At 41.6% G+C, this 20,377-nt stretch overlaps 2 protein-coding genes across 2 annotated transcripts in view; one reads left to right on the top strand and one right to left on the bottom strand.

Annotated features, from left to right (window-relative positions):
- ca10a (carbonic anhydrase 10 (inactive)a) overlaps nt 1-20,377 on the bottom strand; it is a 322,758-nt gene that overhangs the window by 96,355 nt on the left and 206,026 nt on the right. The gene's annotated exons all lie outside the window — the stretch shown is intronic.
- On the top strand, nt 1,141-15,924 carry LOC147322769 (uncharacterized). The gene is made up of 2 exons (XM_086304861.1): nt 1,141-2,307; nt 15,820-15,924. Exons 1-2 carry the CDS (start codon nt 1,156-1,158, stop codon nt 15,922-15,924), a joined length of 1,257 nt encoding a protein of 418 aa, XP_086160987.1. The 5' UTR covers nt 1,141-1,155.

Below are 20,377 nucleotides of genomic sequence, written 5' to 3'. Positions count from 1 at the left end.
GTCATTTTTGACCAAGACATGTCCTTCAATGCCCATATTAAACAAATATGTAAGACTGCTTTCTTCCATTTGAGCAGCAGCTCTAAAATTAGAAATATCCTGTCTCAGAGTGATGCTGAAAAACTAGTTCATGCATTTATTACTTCCAGGCTGGACGGCTGTAATTCATTATTATCAGGATGTCCTAAAAGCTCCCTGAAAAGCCTTCAGTTAATCCAAAATGCTGCAGCAAGAGTACTGGGACTAGAACTAGAGAGCATATTTCTCTATGCTGCAATAGACGTAGGCTGCCGGGGGATTCCCATGATGCATTGAGTTTTTCCTTTCCAGTCACCTTTCTCACTCACTATGTGTTAACAGACCTCTCTGCATTGAATCATATCTGTTATTAATCTCTGTCTCTCTTCCCCAGCATGTCTTCCATCCTGTCTTCCTTCTCTTACCTCAACCGGTCGCAGCAGATAGCCGCCCCTCCCTGAGCCTTCTTCTGCCGGAGGTTTCTTCCTGTTAAAAGGGAGGTTTTCCTTCCCACTGTTGCCAAGGTGCTTGCATATGATTGTTGGTTTTTTCTCTGTATCTATTATTGTACGATCTACTGTACAATATGATCAACCTGCTGCTTGTGAGACCCCACAAGCAGCTACAAAAAGAAAGTTATAGCTTGCCTTCAAGACCTTGAAAAGGACAAAATCATTGACCGCCTCACATATCACCGCCTTTACCCAGGGGATGCCATACCCTGCATTTACGGACTTCCTAAGACCCACAAAAAGGGGTCCCACTCAGACACATAGTCAGTAGCATAAACTCAGCCACTTACAACATTTCAAAACACCTTGCTACCATCCTTGCACCTCTTGTGGGGAACACCCCACACACCACATCAAGAACTCCACCAACTTCACCAACAAGGTCCAGAAACTTACGCTGGATCCAGATGAAACCATGGTGTCCTTTGATGTAGTCTCTCTCTTCACCTGCATACCCACCACGGAGGCAGTGGAGACTATCAGAAAACAACTACAAGAAGACAGCTCCTTGGAAGACAGGACCAACTTCACACCTGATCAGATTTGCAAACTGTTAGATCTCTGCCTCACCACTACATATTTCAAATACAACGAGGGCGTCTACAGACAAAAACATGGCTGTGCCATGGGCTCCCCCATGTCACCTATTGTAGCCAACCTTTACAAGGAAGAAGTGGAAAGGAAGGCTCTTGGCTCTTTCAAAGGAAGAGTACCCAGCCACTGGTACAGATATGTAGACGACACGTGGGTCAAAATCAAGACACAAGAAGTGGAATCCTTCACTGCGCACATTAACGCTGTGGATAAAAACATCAAGTTCACCAGGGAAGACACAAAGGATAACTGTTTGCCTTTCCTGGACTGCGCTGTGCACATTGAGGAGAATGGCAACCTCAACATCGAAGTTTACCGGAAGCCCACACACACGGACCAGTACCCCCTCTTTGACTCCCATCACCCTCTGGAACACAAACTTGGAGTAATTAGGACCCTACACCACCGGGCAGAACATGTTCCCTCTAAGCCTGAAGGGAAAAAGAAGGAACACACACATGTAAAGGAAGCGCTTAAAACATGCGGTTATCCTAATTGGGCGTTTATAAAGTCAGCTAAGAGGTACAGAAAAGAAGACGAGACAACAGCTAGGGAGGATAAGAAAGACAGACGCAACAACATTGTCATCCCCTATGTAGCCGGTGTATCAGAGAAACTCAGGAGAGTTTTCTCCAAGCACGACATCCCGTTGCATTTAAGACCCAGCAACAACCTCAGACAAAAACTGGTTCGCCCGAAAGACAAAACTCCAAAACACAAACTTAACAATGTGGTGTATGCTGTACAGTGCAGCGAGGAATGCCCAGACCTCTACATTGGAGAGACCAAACAGCCACTTCACAAGCGCATGGCACAACATAGAAGAGCCACTTCCATGGGACAAGACTCAGCAGTCCATCTGCATCTTAAGGATAAAGGACACTCTTTCGAGGATGCCAATGTTCACATTTTGGATAGAGAGGACAGATGGTTTGACAGAGGAGTGAAAGAAGCCATTTATGTCCACTGTGAGCGACCATCTTTGAACAGAGGCGGGGGTTTACGACACCAACTGTCTGCCATCTATAATCCAGTTTTGAGATCCCTTCCCAGATGCCTTAACGCCCACTCACGTCCTGGGCCATCTGACCCCAGTAAATCGCATGATAGGGTGGGGCCAGGTTTCACAATGAGCTCACCCGAAACCCTGGCTGATTGTGACCCACACCTGTTTTCTAGTGATGTGCGGCTTAATCCTGAAATATTGATTCCTCCGATACCAATCATTTATGTTCTAGAATCAATTCTCACATTAAATATCGATATTTTAGTAATTTGGGATAAATTTGTAGTTTATCATTAACAGTGGAAAGAAACTATAACATTCGGATTGCCTACATTCAAAGGAACTACCTCCTCTTCCGCCTTTCATAGTCATGTGCGAAATACGGCTGTATAAATGGCTCGCAGCCCCTTGGCGCGCGCACTCACAACAATGGCTGAGCATAATTGTGTGAACGTATTTTACCTCCACAAACAGCTGAGACGTGGTTTGCGATACATGTGGCAAAAAAGTGAGGTGTTGTGGCCATACTTGCCAACCTTGAGGCCTCAGAATTAGGGAGACATTCAAAAGGGCACATTTTACAGGGTTTATTTATCGGATAAAATACGTTAAATGTCACCGTTATTATTGGCCGGCCCGGAAAAAGCGGGGGTGTCCAAATTCAGAGGCTGCTTCCACCTGAGGACCCGGCCTTCGCAGTCTAAAGAAAGCTGGGTAGTAAGTCACAGGCTCCCTCGGTGGAGTGAAACTCTGCCGTCTGCTCCTTGCTATCTAAAATATAACCGGGCGCTGGCATAAACTCTCGACCGTCTCACACTTTGTTTAATTAGTTTTCTGTTATTCAGCTGTATGAAAACCCCGGAGGAACCCTCCCGAGGGATTAATAAAGTTACATTTAATTTATTCTAATCTAATAACTTTAATCTCAGCCAAACAGATTTACTCACGAACAAATAAAACACTGAAAAAGCCAAACAATAACATTTTTAAGTTATCAAAGTGGCTTATATATCATGTTTAACCCGAGTAGTGAAAGACCACGGGGGTTTGAAGATGATGTGTCAGTCGGTTCAGATATTTGAAGTTTACATAACATATTTTCAGGGAGAAAATGTAGCTAAGTTTTTTTGTGACCCAGAAAAAGAAACAAGAGTAATATTAAAACGAAGTAGCTGCCTCCATTGTTGGAAACTGGAATTGGCTGGGCCGCGCTATGAATTCTGCAACATGGTTTTTCAATTTTGTTGTTCAGGTGGAAAATCGGGAGAAATTCGAGAGAATGGTGGCTCCGGGAGATTTTCGGGAGGGGCACTGAAATTCGTGATTCTCCCGGAAAAATCGGGAGGGTTGGCATGTATGGTTGTGGCAACATCACTAACCTTGTCAAACACCTCAGAGTAAATCATATCACAGAATATGACGAGCGTATGTTGAGATGAACTAAAGAGAAGGACAGGGACGACGCTGCTAGAGCGAGACAGACGTCTCACGGAGTCCTTTAGTGCTGCAGGCAGGCAATGTGTTCAAATAGCGTACAACTTCAGTTTTTTTATTTCTATTTGATAAACTGCATTATTAAGTGATAAGAATTAGTAATCTGTTGTCCTGTAATCATTATGATGCTATAATTTGAGATACAATAAATAAAATAAGTTTTTGTACAAAGTATCGGTATCGGATCAGTATCGTCGATACCACCCTGAATATTACTTGGTATTGGATTGGAAAGGAAATCAGTGGTATCGCATATCACTACCGTTTTCACACCTTGGCTCATGTGATTAGGTAGAGGATCATCAGGGGGTCCTTTTGTCCCTCTTTTGGGGGGATACTCCCTCTGGGTTTAAATCTGGGACTCTCCACCATTTGACCTTAGAACTGAAGAAGCTTCTCGGATTAGAGGTGAAACGTCTTCAAGCAACTTAAAGAAGTCCAGACGCTTTTCTTTCCAAGCACCTTAGATTACGATGACCAGGATGACTGAGAACCTTCACAGACATAAGGAATATCATGATTTTTCTTTTTGCTCTCAAGCACTTTCTCCTTCTAAAATCCCAATCTTTTACCATGTCTCACTGCACTAAACATGACAAAAGCATTCAGGAAAAAAAGGTTGAAATGGAGACGTAGTGAGGCTGCCTCTTACTGTTGATGATTTCGACATGCCAGTGCGTCCATTGACTCCAGAGGGTTAAATCAAGTTATACTTCTTTGTATGACTGGTTGCTAACCTATTGAGCTTCCAGTATTTTTCAGTTGTCCAGTCAGATGCACCACTTGCTCATCATGGTCATATTGAAAACAAAAAGAGGGTTGTGCATGTGGATGCTGCTAACCAGTTGGTGACATCATAGCTACTTTGTCCATCTTCACCTTACAGTCTACCTTTGTATTTTGCACCTACTTGTTGAGCACATCTATGCAATGTCCATCCATGTCTCATGCATTTCTTTAGTATGACTAAAACAAATGCAAATACTGAAGCAGTGAATAACTAAGGAAAATGAAATTACTATCGATGTAAATGGTACTTAAAACAGCAAAAATATCATCTCCCTGTCAAGTAAAAGCTTGCTTGGATACACAAACAACATAACACAAATGATTTATGTGAAATCACAATGTGTGATTTCATCCACCTGTTTCCCCAATGTGCAGCTCAAGGCCACAAATTATTTTGTACCAAAAGACATGTTCACATATAGCTGTGTGCCTTCCAGAGACAATCATTGAGGCCTCACACATGCCATTACACTCTGTATTGTCCTCTCTGTCCTTGCCTCATTACTCCTCATCTATTTTTAAAAGGGGATATGCCTTATTACAATTAGTTGGTTTAGAAGCCAATCTGTCATGCTCATTACAGTGATCTCTCCCTGTCCCTATTTTTCTTTTATCTCCTTATTCATCTCAATCTTTCTGTAACTGCCTTGGTTTTCTGACGTATATGTCACTTCAACTTTCAAAGGCTTGTAAACACAAGAGGGCATTTTGCACATATTTTTGGAGTATGTGACAAAGAAAAAGAAGGGAGGAATCTAATTTGTTCTTTTTGATAATTCAAGTGACCAAAAAGCTTTGGAGTGATTTAATCTGCTGTGACTAATGACAGCATGAGACAACACTTCCTCTCAGACATGGAGAGCAGAATCAGTCTCCATCTGAAATGAGTCCTTGAAGAACCACTGTTTAGGAAGTCAACCACTTCTTCCCTAATTGTCCACGATCTAGTTTCAACCTGAAATTCATTATAGTCTGCAGGACTACATCCTTTTCTTCCTTCATGTTTTTGTTTTTCTGCTCTTAGAAAACCACTTCTTGTGCACAAAGACAATAATTCCAACTTGGCTTTGCCCACTGCTTGTGAGACGCTTTGGAAAGGCACTGCACATTCCTTTTTAGCCACTTTAAATCTGCCTGGTCATCTTTACAGCCCTTTCCCACGCCAACCTGGATAGAGGTGCACACTAGAGGGGTGTGCACCAAACCGAGTTGGAGTATTTAGGAAAACTGCCCACTCAGTCAAACTCCCACAATGTACATACAGTATATAAAGAAATTGAGGAAACAAATGAAGGAGCACTTAACTTACATCCCTGTGTTGCACTGCGCTAAAATCTCCCTCACCATGAAAGTTTCTAATTGATCATAAAATCTTAATTAGCTGGATGTCTCTTGGTCTGTCCAGGCCTGTGAGAGTGTTTCTCGATCACTTATTTATTACCTTCTTAATTACAATTTCACAGTGAGTGCTCATGACATTTAGAGACCTTGTAGCAGTGGACAGAGCTGACTGAAGATGAGGATTTAGTGTGATTCCACAGTGGCAATAACCACACACACTTGCTAAGACAGTTTCAAAAATATGTTCCTACACATGTGTAATTTCTAGTGCTGTCAGCGTCATCAATTAAAATGACATTAACGCATGCGTGGGGCTGCACGGCATCAACGCGTTTGCGCAGTTAGCTTGTTAACGCATTAGCGACGTCCAGCCCCAAACACGGGACAATCCGCATTAACTCGCTAATGGAGATTTGCCGTGTTAATGCGGTTATGGGTTAACATCATTTCAACGAGATTAATGCTGAGCGCACCAGTAATTTTTTTAATAATATTAAAATTATAAATATATATTTTAACTCAAAAGTAGTTTTTAAATTTAATGTTGCTGAAACAACAAAATAATAAAATCACATTATCGCCATAACGCGGCAAATCTCCGTTAACGAGTTACCGCGGATCGCCCCTTTCGTGGGTACTGGACGGCGTCAACAAGCTAACTGCGCTAACGCATTAGTTCTCACCAATTGATCATTGCGTGGGACATCCAACATACTGTTTTACTTTGGTCCATGACGCGCTTACCATCAGGGTCATGCTTCACATGAAAAACAAGATAGTTCCAAACGCCAGATCTGAATGAGGGTGGGGGAGGTTCAGTTTCGGCAGTTTCGTTGAGGCAGTTGCCATGTTGCAACGAGCTAAGCTTCTGTCTTGTTAGCTTGCGCTGTGCTCAGTGGATCTGCACTCGACAGTGCAGCCTAGGCGGGCAGAGTAGTCAAATGCAGATCCACTGAGCGCTCAACACAGACAGCATCGTCAGAAGAAAAGTTGATAAAATAAATCAAAAATTTTGTATTGTTCGATACATATGTGTACCAAACCGAAAGCACTGTATCGAACGGTTCAATATCGATACGAGTATTGTTGCACACCTAGTAATCAGGTAGGTATCAAAGAGTCTCTGATTTGTCTGCTGGTCAATCCACAACACAATGCATTTTTTCAGACTGAGCCCTGCTCGGAGGCGCTCAAACTAAGGTCAGGCATATTACTAGGATGCGGCATAAATCAGATTTGGGGCACACCCAAAGCCTACTTGTGAGATGAGAACCCTCCATTTCTGCAGGCTGCTATAGGGTTTCTCATTATTGTAAACAATAAAGTGGAAAGTATTAATTTTGCTGGTACTTCCCATATGCAAAGGAAATACAGTGGGGCAAAAAAGTATTTAGTCAGCCACCGATTGTGCAAGTTCCCCCACGTAAAATGATGACAGAGGTCAGTAATTTGCACCAGAGGTACACTTCAACTGTGAGAGACAGAATGTGAAAAAAAAAATCCATGAATCCACATGGTAGGATTTGTAAAGAATTTATTCGTAAATCAGGGTGGATAATAAGTATTTGGTCAATAACAAAAATACAACTCAATACTTTGTAACATAACCTTTGTTGGCAATAACAGAGGTCAAACGTTTACTATAGGTCTTTACCAGGTTTGCACACACAGTAGCTGGTATTTTGGCCCATTCCTCCATGCAGATCTTCTCGAGAGCAGTGATGTTTTGGGGCTGTCACCGAGCAACACGGACTTTCAACTCCTGCCACAGATTTTCTATGGGGTTGAGGTCTGGAGACTGGCTAGGCCACTCCAGGACTTTCAAATGCTTCTTACGGAGCCACTCCTTTGTTGCCCGGGCGGTGTGTTTTGGATGATTGTCATGTTGGAAGACCCAGCCTCGTTTCATCTTCAAAGTTCTCACTGATGGAAGGAGGTTTTGACTCAAAATCTCACGATACATGGCCCCATTCATTCTGTCCTTAACACGGATCAGTCGTCCTGTCCCTTTGGCAGAAAAACAGCCCCATAGCATGATGTTTCCACCCCCATGCTTCACAGTAGGTATGGTGTTCTTGGGATGCAACTCAGTATTCTTCTTCCTCCAAACACGACGAGTTGAGTTTATACCAAAAAGTTCTACTTTGGTTTCATCTGACCACATGACATTCTCCCAATCCTCTGCTGTATCATCCATGTGCTCTCTGGCAAACTTCAGACGGGCCTGGACATGCACTGGCTTCAGCAGCGGAACACGTCTGGCACTGCGGGATTTGATTCCCTGCCGTTGTAGTGTGTTACTGATGGTGACCTTTGTTACTTTGGTCCCAGCTCTCTGCAGGTCATTCACCAGGTCCCCCCGTGTGGTTCTGGGATCTTTGCTCACCGTTCTCATGATCATTTTGACCCCACGGGATGAGATCTTGCGTGGAGCCCCAGATCGAGGGAGATTATCAGTGGTCTTGTATGTCTTCCATTTTCTGATGATTGCTCCCACAGTTGATTTTTTCACACCAAGCTGCTTGCTTATTGTAGATTCACTCTTCCCAGTCTGGTGCAGGTCTACAATGCTTTTCCTGGTGTCCTTCGAAAGCTCTTTGGTCTTGGCCATGGCGGAGTTTGGAGTCTGACTGTTTGAGGCTGTGGACAGGTGTCTTTTATACAGATGATGAGTTCAAACAGGTGCCATTCATACAGGTAACGAGTGGGGGACAGAAAAGCTTCTTACAGAAGACGTTACAGGTCTGTGAGAGCCAGAGATTTTCCTTGTTTGAGGTGACCAAATACTTATTTTCCACCCTAATTTACGAATAAATTCTTTACAAATCCTACCATGTGAATTCATGGATTTTTTTTCACATTCTGTCTCTCACAGTTGAAGTGTACCTCTGGTGCAAATTACTGACCTCTGTCATCATTTTAAGTGGGGGAACTTGCACAATCGGTGGCTGACTAAATACTTTTTTGCCCCACTGTAGCAAAAACTTATAAAAGACTTGCATAAGATGTGGCCTACTTCATATAGTGAATCATATAAGGCTTATACAATTTACTCATGAAAGTGGCCACTTTATCATTACTTTCATATATTGTTTTAGTAAGTATCCAAAACATACAACTTTCATTTATATAATTTTTCAAGGGATCTTATATCTGTTTTCACTCTTGTATGCTTTTCATACAAGTTTCACACAAGACAGATACAAACTTTATAAGATTTATATATATCTTTTCCATATGGGTTTATTTACTAGCAAAGAGGTTTTGGTAAACACAACCATAACAAGTCTCCTATTCTAAATGACAAAAGACAGATTGTTTTATACTGACTTTTTTTCTTGTCTGTTGGTCCTGTTCATATGAAAACATCACTCATAAGTGCCTTTCAGAACTGTAGGCTATAATTTAAAAAGTTTTTTTTCAAGAGGCCAAGTTTTATCAGGGAAGATTTGGTAAGATTTAAACAACATCATTGAAGTTCACACATGAACTTGGAAACACGACAACTTCACTCACATATGTATATCATTAGGTACATTTTATTTTCCATACTAAATCATAAAATAATCTGAATAACTTGGAGACAGCTAATCTACTAACACATCAAATTGTAGTACCGCTGTCTACTTCTGATACATTTAAAATAGATTACTGCAATCTACCTACTATATTCTCTCAGTCGCCAAACATTAAATGATACATTTAGTAAGGTTACCTAGCTAATGAATTATGTTTAATGGATGTGAGATCAAAGTGATTTTTTAAACTGGAAATTTCTCTTTATTGATCTGTTTGTTCTCAAGTGGAGAAGAGGCATATGAGAACTCCAATGCCATGCCATTTGCTTTGCATTGGTTTCCATGGTTACGAAGGCCAAACAATGAGAAATAGCTTTAGCTTCAACAGAGCGGCCACTCTGTCTTCTAGCCCAGATCACTGACTCAGCGCTTTCATGTTTTCATTGGAACATGTCTTAAAGCACTTTTACCGCTGTCTTGATTCTGCTGCTGAGAGAGGAGTGATAAAGTACAAGAAATCCACAAAATCGACAAAAATAATTGGAAATAAATTGACTTCAGGTTGAACTCATTTTATCAGCTGTACTTTCTGAGGGCAACAACTTCTATATCAAAACTGACAAACGTTTCAAAAGTTTAGTGCAATGAAGTTTCAACAACTTCAGTGAAAGTGAAACAAACTGAACCAGCAGCGAATGCTACAGGCAAGTAAATGTACCCTGAGTAGAGATTTGTCTTGCCAAATCTTGTCTTGTCCAAGCTTACAGAATGATTCTAGTCTTCCCAAAACTTGAAACATATAAAGATGTTTTGAGTTTAAAATACTTCTACTTCTCCAACATCAAGCACATATTTTAGAACAGGACTCAAACCATGTTCCAATTTCAGTGACCTCTCTGACCTCTGCTTTCTATGTCCAGTATCTTAAAACTGTAAAGACTGAACCATTAAATAATTACCTTCTGACAAATTTTAAATATTACTGTTATTTTAAATATTAATTTGCATATGAGTTTTATTTTGTATCATATCTCAGTAACTCACAAGAACTCATGTATCAAACATGATACATTTGGCATTAAAGGAATAAGACCATTGCACGATTGGGATAAAAAAAAAAAAAGGTTACTAATAATCTTATTAATCTAAGTGTGAATCAGGTTTTCTCCAAACAGTTACACAAAGCTATTTTGTATGAACAAACTATACAAGCCGCAATGTGTTCCTGCACCATATATTATAACCATGAAAACATATGGCAGTGAAAAGAGCCCATATTTCCCCGATGTCCCCCCCTGCACAAACGGGAGTGTAATCACCTTTAAACTCAACCTTCACGAATGCAAGGGTTTAAAATCACTCAAGAGAAGCAAATGGCTTTCAATAAACTTGATTGAATGAACCGACCAAACAGCTGCTAAGCAACTTTACGGAGAGGCTACACTCAACAGGATAAAATGTTTGAAAACATTTTGTGAAAATCAACAGTTTTTAATATTTGGTGGTCCTGGATGTGGCCTGCCTGTTGTTTCTGAATTTGATACATAATTTGAAATAACAAATGAGCAAGCAGATTATGGGAGGAACTGAAGGGGCAGCTCTCATTTACACACTGTGAAGAGGATGCTTATCTTATCCCTCAAAGAGGTGGCCTAAATGCTGAGAAACCAACAGGTTTGCAGTCAATAGTCAAATAGACTGACAGCACAAAAGAATTGATACTTTGAAAATATGGCTAATATTTTCGTTTGAAAACGCATCGTTTGTACGCATCGTTTTCTCTCCGTTTTGGCCTCCTGTCCACACTGAGATGGCGTTTTGGCTCAAGGAGAACGCAGCATTTTGTAAACACTTCCGAAAATGCATACATTTGAAAACGGTGCTTTCGTGTTGCAGTGTGGACTTTTTGAAAACGATGACACATTTTAGTCATGTGATGCAGTCAAGTGACCAGTTAAACTAAGATAGCGGAGGGCATTATACAGTAGTTGTTTTGTTTGCGCTCAATTTTGACAGCCCTATTAAAGATTAATATCAGTTTGTACATGCTTCAGATAGCTTTTCTTCAAATTCTTTAATTCTCACTCACTTTTGCAACTTTGTACTTTTGTGTTACTCGCAGCAACAACTCCACCTCATTGTTAGTCCATTTAAAAAACTTTACCTCGACATTTTGCCGCAACGTTTCAAAGAGCCGGAAAGTAAATAAACGGCAGACAGAACTGAGGCAGGTCGAATCGTCTTGCGTTTCACGCATGCGCAGTACTGGAGCTTAAGTGCTTTCGGACGTTTTAATGTGGACGCACAACTCTGTGAAAACGACTGAAAACAATAGGGGGGACACGGACCGTTTTCAGATGAAAATGACGTTTTCAAATCTATCCGGGCTAGTGTGGACGTAGCCTATATCAGCATTCAAATATACATATTGGTGATTTGTCCAAAGTCAGGGACATTAGTTAAATTCAGACATTTTGTACAACTAGGAATTATGAGTCAACTTCCTTCGCTGGAGGAACAAAACTTTCACAAACAATCTTCTCTTCTCTTCTGGGTCTTGGCGAAGGCGGTCGCACTTTTCTCCTCTCCCTTCCCTTATCTTCCCTGCTTAGCTTCTTGTGTCCTTGTCTAGTCTCGTCTATTTTTTCCACTCTTTCCCTGAAACACTCTGTCACAGTCTGTTAAAACCTAAAAGAGGAATTATGGATTTGATCAACTGGTCCCTGAATGCAATTGACACCCTCTTCTCAACGAGAAGTCTGGGCTCGGGTGAACCTGAGTGTCCTGGAGGTACTTTCCCTGCCGGATACACGATGGACGGGTGGCATAACTGGAGGGTCGTGTGCCTGGTGGGACTGTCGATTGAGGACATTGAAGACATCTACCTTTTTGGAACCATGATAACAGGGTTCTTGCTGATCGAAGCTGGCTTGGCCCTGGCTTATCAAAGATTAAAGAAAGCGGACCCCACAAGGCTGCCCACTGTGATTGAAACGATGGGACGTGAGTTCTCAAAATGGGCTCATTGAACACAGCATGGATGAGATCTTGGAGAAACTTGAGGCTGCCGTGAACACTCAGAATAAGACTGCTGAGCGAAAACTGGATTACATCTTGGTGAAGATCACGGGGGTCGTGAGTTCTCAGAATCTGCTCTTTGAGCACAAGATTGATAACATCATGGAGAAGCTCACAGCTCTCCAACAGGAGATTGAGAGACCAGTGTTGGACTGCTAGAACAGCTTTGAAATTCACATGAGTTGTTCGCACTAAAGTAAAAACCACCATGACTACCACTTTAGCGCCAGCTGTGGTCTCAAGGCTGGAGCTGAACAAAAACACCCTGATAACAGACTGTGCATAGACTGCTTTTTTCCTATACTATGCAAGACCACCTGGGTTGGCTGGAAGACTGTTTACTTAGCCTAGCAGGGCGAAGGACACTGTCTCAGCTGAACTCTGGACACACACATACACATACACTGATACACACTTTGATTTGGGTAATGTGGGGGGGCTGGTTGACCTTTTGACCTTTACCTTTTCATTAATATCTTTAAAACAGAAGCAACACAAACGAAAATTTTAGCAGCACAAACCAGCACAACTGATTGACACCAATTTTTTTTGATTTGGGTAATGTGTGTGTGTGTGTGTGGGGGGGGGGGCTGGTTGACCTTTGATGACCTCTAGAAATTTCTATTGATATCTTTAAAATGATAGGAGCACAAACAAAAATTTTTGCAGCACAAACCAGCACAAACGTAGCACAAACGTTTGACATCGATTTTGTTGGATTTGAAGAAGGTGGGGGGGCCAACTTCACTGACAACGTGTACAACGATTGGAGATGTGAGCAGGTCAGACGGAACAATTGACAGAAAAAGTGTGGACTTTATACCAGTTTTTAAAATGTGTTGATAGGCCACGTAAAACCAGAGTTCTGATAAAAATATATGCAATGTTTCATTTTCTTCCTGAATACTAACGTTGTTTATATTTACTGCGGAAAACAGCGTTTTATAAGGAAAATGCTCGAAAGCGCTCTCCGCCTGTGAGCAAAAACAAAACCAAAAAACCCCACCCTTTCCTATTCGTTGAAAAAAGTACCATGCGACCAATCAAAAAATGATATGGCAACATGGCATTTAGTTGTTTAGGAAAGGGGGAAGTTTTAGGAGTGACGGCGGTGTTTTGAGATGTGAGAGATTTGCGACGTTTAGTCAATAGTTTTGTTGTGTGTGTAACATGCAGGCGACTGCTGCATGTTACAGGTGTTACAGGAGTGATACATCTCCTGTTGTCAGGCCTGCTGTTCTCCTTTATCTCATAGTGGGCAGAAATTATTTTTTGGAGTGGCATAAATAATTTGTGTGGCATCAAATTTGATGCAGAACACCTGATTGTTCTGTAAATAGTTTGAAATGTTTATTTTTTTAAAAATGCCTTGGCTGCATTTTTAGATAAACAGCTGCAAAAAACTTTGTTGTTTGCATAACTCAGTTACTTTTTTGAAGAAGTAACTATATAATTAATTGCCCAACATTGGTTATTATATACTGTATTTTGCAGACAGAGAGTTACAGACTCTCTCCCAGACTACAGACTCGGACTCATAATACAAGTCAGAGCTTTACTTTTTAAAAAAAGAAAAAAAGAAATTTGTGTTTTCAAAATTGGAGTTCAAGTTATTTTTACTTCCAATAGTGTTAACATACTGCACAGGTCATGAACAAGATTTTTTTAAATTTTCATTGTAAGTGGGCTAAAGCAGTTAATTAAAAGTAGTCTAACATAAATGCTGTAATTTGATTATTTTAATAAACCATGTAACTTGGATGGATTCGATGCTGGCGTGACCACAGTGCACACGTCTAATGTTGCTCACAGTGGTCCAAGGGACGCTCAGGGAGTTTGTGTGTTCGCTCAGACACATGAAAAATTAGAGGGAACATTGGGAAGGGAGAGAGAAGAGGCAGTCGCTCCATATATTGGTTGTTAAGCTTAACGTGGGAATGCTTTTACAAACATTCAGAGATGAACTTACACACTTGGCTTTACTTCTCTGGGATACCTTTCTCTGAGATGAAATGCTGGTTCGGTAGCGAGGCTCCAAATGCTCAACCAGACCGCCGACAGGACTCGCACGCCACAGCCGCTCTATCACATGAAGCATACTCCTCTGACGTACTAAGATTATGAGCTGGGTTACGCTATGTTGCAAGTTTTGTGAGGTGCTTTTGTGATACTTAATGGATCGGATTACATTTTTTATTTCTCTCCGATATCTGATCCAGTAATTTAGGTCAGTATCGGACCGATACCGTTACGTAATATCAGATCGATCCATCTCTAGTGTATATAATCTACTTTCAGTGCTTTACAATTTGAACAAATGGAATTTTTTAAAGGATGTGTTGAATTCCTCTCATTTAAAGATAGACACAAAAACCTAAGCCTAGATGTAAGTCAGTTTCCAACATTGCCAGCAGCATTTTCTCCCTCTGCACCAGGATAGAGCCTGCCTGCAACACCAAAAGTCTCCTCAAGCAGTTTCTCTCACCCAGCAGCACCTGTCCGTCTTCGTCTCTTCAGTTCACCTCATCATAAACTCATCTTATTATGTTTTATAATTTACCTTTGTTTGCATTTGACAAGGTTTGTGGCCTTGCCACGTGTCACATGTGTCTTTGCTGTTTGTGGAGCTGAAATAGCTCCACACATGACTCCGCCTACGGTCATGAACTGAGAAAGTGAGCAAATGAGAGCTGTGATGCATTTACACAACTGTATTTTACATATTACTATGACAGGCAGAAGAAGAATTAGTTCCTACCAATCATTCACACAATCCCAATAATATATTTATTTTCCACTGTATTCCTATTAATCATAAACTACATTACATAAATTAAATGTACCCCTAATTATAAAAAAAAAAATCAATATTTTAATCAATTCTAGAACGAAAATATCTGGTATTGAAAGAATCAATATGTCAGCACATCCACACACCACTAGTCAATGTCACTGGTTTGATTGGCCGTAGTTGCCAATGTACCTGACTGAGGTGTCTGTCAGGCTTTACTGCTACTAATTTGAATGACTAGGTTGGACATCTTTAGTGTGTTTGCACTGCTAGTGCCTTTTGGAGCATTTTAGTGGAACTATCTGACGAATAATATGACGTGCTATGGTGCCGCATTTCAGTGAGGCGAATTTTATTATTTTATTAGTCGGTTAATTACGTAGCGTGTGTTTGAGCTTTCCAACCTTGCAGGTTGTGAATGCAATTTCCTCATAATATATGTGGTGGGGTGTGGTTGGTGGCTTGGCTGCAGGGGAGGAGTGGAGCAGCAAGTTCAGAGTGTGTTGTTAGGGGAGGCTGGTTTTTGCAGCCGGCGTGGATCATCTAATCATGAAAGGGCTCTGTGTTTATGTACTCCACGACTGGTGCATAACATCAGAATTATAGACCGTCACTGCTCATTTTAGTTAGAAGCCATGTCATGAAGTTTTTCGAGTTGATAGTTTCTCTGCACATCAGAGACTGTCTACCCCCCTCAACCCAAGCAGGTCCCCGTCACTCAGCACCGAATCACCACAGGGCTGCATTCTCAGCCCCCAGCTGTACACCAATGACTGTACTTAAACCCACCAATGTTATCATCAAATATATTGATGAATACCAGTCAATCAGGTCCCACACCTCCAGTCTCACAATAAGCCCTCAGCAAGAAGGAAGAAACAAAAAGAGGAACTATCATGGAAGGACAGGCCCTTGCACAGCATGTAGCACTGGCAGATAGAAGAAGTGGCTGATAATCGAGAAATCCTAGAAATACAGCAGAGAGGCAGCAATCAGGTTCTAAAGACAAGATAGCCTGACATATACCGCACCAGACAAGACCCCAGGTGCAGGCTGTGCAAAGATGCCCCCGAGACATTCCAGCACTTAGCAACAAGATCCAAGATGCTAGCAGTCTGGACATTCATGTAACACCATAACCAAGTGGCTAGCACAGTATACAGTAACATCTGTGCCAAGTGTGGACTGGAACTCTATTCAGTTTAACTCAGTTTTATTTGTATAGTGCCAAATCACAAAAACATTCGCCTCAAGCTGCTTAATATTGTAAGGTAAGGTATTGTAAGACCCTACGATAATCAGAAAACCCCTGATGAGCAAGTACTTTAGCTAAAGGTGGAGTGGAAAAACTCCCTTTTAAAAGGAAGAAACCTCAGGCAGAACACGGCTCAGAAAGGGGCAGCCATCTGCCATGACCGGCTAGAAGCTGGTTCCACAGAACGGGGGGGAAATCACAAGTAACCCAGCAGTCTGAGAACGAAGTGCTCTATTGGGGTGATATGGTACTATGATCTTTACAATAAGGCCTGATTATTCAAGACCCTGTCAGTACTTTCGCTGTAGCATTTTGGATCAACTAAAGGCTTTTTTAGGAGGTTTTAGGACAACTTGATAATAATGAATTTCAAATATTCAGTCCAGAAGTAATAAATGTATGAACAAGTTTTTCAGCATCATTTTGAGAATGTATGTATGTAATTTTAGAGTTATTAAACAAATGTAAGAAAGCCCTCCTACATATTAGTCTAATATGTGCATTGAAGGACATATTGTGGTCAGAAATGACTCCAAGACAGTGTTACTGGAGACTGAGGTAATTCCATCGAGAGTAAGTGATTTTTAGGGCAGTACAATAACCTCAGTATTATCTGAAGCTGGTAATTAGAGGTCATCCAGGTCTTTATGTCTTTAGGACACTCTGGGAGTTTAATTAATTGGTGTCATTTGGGTTCATGGAAATTTTAAGCTGTGCATCATCTTAGCGGTGGGCGATATATCAACTTGTATCACAGGTTTTTTCATGTACAATGGTTAAAATAGCTTTATCGTAACCATTAAGTATAAATTGCCATGGTACTATTACGTTGCCTGCATGTAATTTACTGTGACTTTTTTTTCTCCCACAGATTGCTAATGCGTCATTAATGCCCCATTTCTAATTTTTTACCTGGCACACTGTGCTGAGCATGCATGTTTATATACTACCAGATAAGGAAAAATAGTGGGAGACAGTGGAAGTTTCAGATGAGCAAGAAAAGACTCACTGTCGTCTGGATTTCAGAGGGAGGATGTATATCATGTTTTAATATATAATAGGACATCATCTACATAGCAGTGAAAATGTATGCTATGCCTTCTAATAATACTGCCTAGGGGAAGCATGCATAATATAAACAGAACTGACCCTAGCACAGAATCATGCAGAACTCCAGAACTACTAATTAACCTTTGTGTATGACGAAGACTCCCCAGTAACATGATAGATGTGACTCAAGCCTTTAGTATCTACAGTATGCTCTAATCTTTGTAATAAATTAGGTCAACAGTATCGAACAATGCGCCACAACAGGCTCAGAGATGAATTCACTGTCAGAGGCTATAAGAAGATCATTTGCGACCTTCACTAATGCTGTTTCTGTTCTGGTCAAAATGGTCAAAATGGTTGGTCTTAACCATTCTAGTGGGTGTGGAGCTAAGATCCTGTGGGACTTCCAAATACAGATGGAAAAACTGGTGATGGCTAACATAGCTATATGTGATAGTAATATCAGTTGGAATGAACATAAGAAGCTAGAGAAATAAAGGCTGAAAGAGGACCTCGAGAAGATTTGGTGAGTGAAGGCAGCAGAGGTCCCCGTGGTAACTGGATCTGTGACCCCCTTACTGGGTCTGCTAGAACAGCGCAGTCGTAGGAACACCAAAGATACTGTGGAGGACCATTAAGCTCCCAGGCCATGTTTATGTAGCACTCTGCATTTAATCAATCATTCAGTCTTTATTTATAAAGCACTTTTCATACAAAAAATGTAGCATAAAGTGCTTTACATAGTTAAAAGCAGCCCACCCCACCCTCCAACTCACTCCCCACACTCTCATTAACATAAATGATGTGAATACACACATACCCCCCCCCCCCCCCCCCCCCACACACACACACACACACACACACGCACACTTAAAGAGTAAAAATTGGGCTGGGTTCGCATAATTGGAGATTAAGTATCGGAATTTCAGGAGCGGCACCACGCCTCCATAAATGCTCCTTCTGGTTCTCATCTTTATAGGTTCCTCCAGTCCTACAAGCTGTTCATTCTCGTTTATGTGCCCCACCCTCCCTCCCCTTGGAAGCCTTCCCCAAACACAGTTCAATTCATGTCCAAGCCATTCAACTTTGCCTACAAAAACGCTGTCAAACATAAAATGAGGACGTGGGCCCGGCTAGTGAATCATTAATTATTATTCATTTCTGACTCTCTTCCACAAGCTTGTCTTGTGTCCTGTCTCAAGCACTTTGAGATAACTGCTGTTGTGATTTGGTGCTATATATAAATAAAATTGAACTGAATTGTCTCTGTAATTTTCCTGTTAGGTTAATTGGTGTTTCTAAAATTGACGTGAGTGCGAGTGCTTGTCTCTGTGTTAGCCCAGTGATTGACTGTGCCCACTATGTACCCTGACAATGCATTTCAATTCGACAGTTAAGGATAAGCTCCAGCAACCCCATCATATTAAAAGGTGACACGAATGGGGATTTCTTCCCAAGCATCACTTTTTAAAGACGAGGAGAAGAACTGCCCTTAAACAAACCCGGAAAAGTGTTGAGGCACATCTAACTCCGCTGCTTTCCAGTTCAAGCTAGTCCACTGCAAGGCTCATTAGAATTAGATGTTCGGTGTTGTTTGAAAATTAAGACAGGAGAGGAAAAAAAGAAGTTTCAAAAGAAGAAACATGTTTTTAATGAGGAAAGTAAAATATATTGATGCACAGAGAAGCTAAACATAACCCATATGTAGGATGAGCTGATGGATCCACATTGTATATTCTTGAAACCTAAATCTGATTTTTCATTGCCATTTATGGAATTTCATAAGCTACAACAAGACCATCATCCTTAATCTCTCCATTAATTACCAGAGGTACACAACTGAGGTTTTTGTCATGGTCCTGAGTCTGCCGACTCAGTGTTTTGTTGTTTCTTTATGCTTTTGTTTATTCTGATTATGTATTCTGTTATGATTTGCCATTTGTTAGGTTTCTGTTCTGTGCCTGCCCTGGTCCCACTTCCGTGTTCCCTCTGTCTGTCTATGGCGTCACACTGTCTGCTTGCGAATCTGTCTGTTTAGTTCAGTGTCTTGTCTGGTTCTCTGTGTCTGAGTTTCCTGTTTTATTCTGAAGGTCCCCGTCTCATGTGAGTGTGTTCAGGTTACGTTTCCCCTGTCCCGTCAGCTCTGATTTCTCCCAGGTGTGTTGCCCTCCTGTCTCTCATCCCCTGATTACCGGTGTGTGTATTTAAGCCCTGTGTGTTCTCCTGCCTGTTGCTGGTTCGTCTGTGTTCCACGGTGTCCTGTTCCTTGTCTGCGGCTCGCTGCCGCTCATTCTTTTGGTATCATCCCAGGTTTGTCATTTACACTCAACAAAAATATAAACGCAACACCTTTGTTACTGCTCCCATTCCCCATGGGATGGACGTAGAGACCTAAAATTCATTCCAGATACACAATATAACCATCCCTCCCAAACAGTGGTCACAAATCAGTCCAAATGTGTGGTAGTGGGCACATCTGCTATATTGAGATAATCCATCCCACCTCACAGGTGTGCCACATCAGGATGCTGATCTGACATCATGAGTAGTGCACAGGTGTACCTCAGACTGCCCACAACAAAAGTCCACCCTGGAATGTGCAGTTTTTTGCGCTATTGGGGGTCTGGGGACCCAGAACCGGTCAGTATCTGGTGTGACCACCATTTGCCTCATGCAGTGCAACACATCGTCGCATGGAGTCTATCAGATTGTCAATTGTGGCCTGTGGAATGTTGGTCCACTCCACTTCAATGGCTGTGCGAGGTTGTTGGATATTCGTGGGAACTGGTACACGCTGTCGTATACGCCGGTCAAGCACATCCCGAACATGCTCAATGGGTGACATGTCCGGTGAGCATGCTGGCCATGCAAGAACTGGGACATTCTCAGCTGCCATCTGCCCTGAACAATGTGAACCATGATTCATCCGTG

This window comes from Aulonocara sp. 'chitande type north' Nkhata Bay, linkage group LG8, assembly GCF_057382095.1.
Source record: "Aulonocara sp. 'chitande type north' Nkhata Bay isolate Kocher_YH1m ecotype deep benthic linkage group LG8, A_spYH_male_GT1.1, whole genome shotgun sequence".
Taxonomy (NCBI): Eukaryota; Metazoa; Chordata; class Actinopteri; order Cichliformes; family Cichlidae; genus Aulonocara; species Aulonocara sp. 'chitande type north' Nkhata Bay.
This window is presented reverse-complemented; position numbering and strand designations above follow the sequence as displayed.

Coding starts and splice junctions, on each gene's coding strand:
- LOC147322769 (XM_086304861.1), top strand. CDS start 1,156: ATGGGCTCCCCCATGTCACCTATTGTAGCCAACCTTTACAAGGAAGAA. Junction 2,308..15,819: donor CACACCTGTTTTCTAGTGAT/GTGCGGCTTAAT, acceptor TCTGCACATCAG/AGACTGTCTACCCCCCTCAA.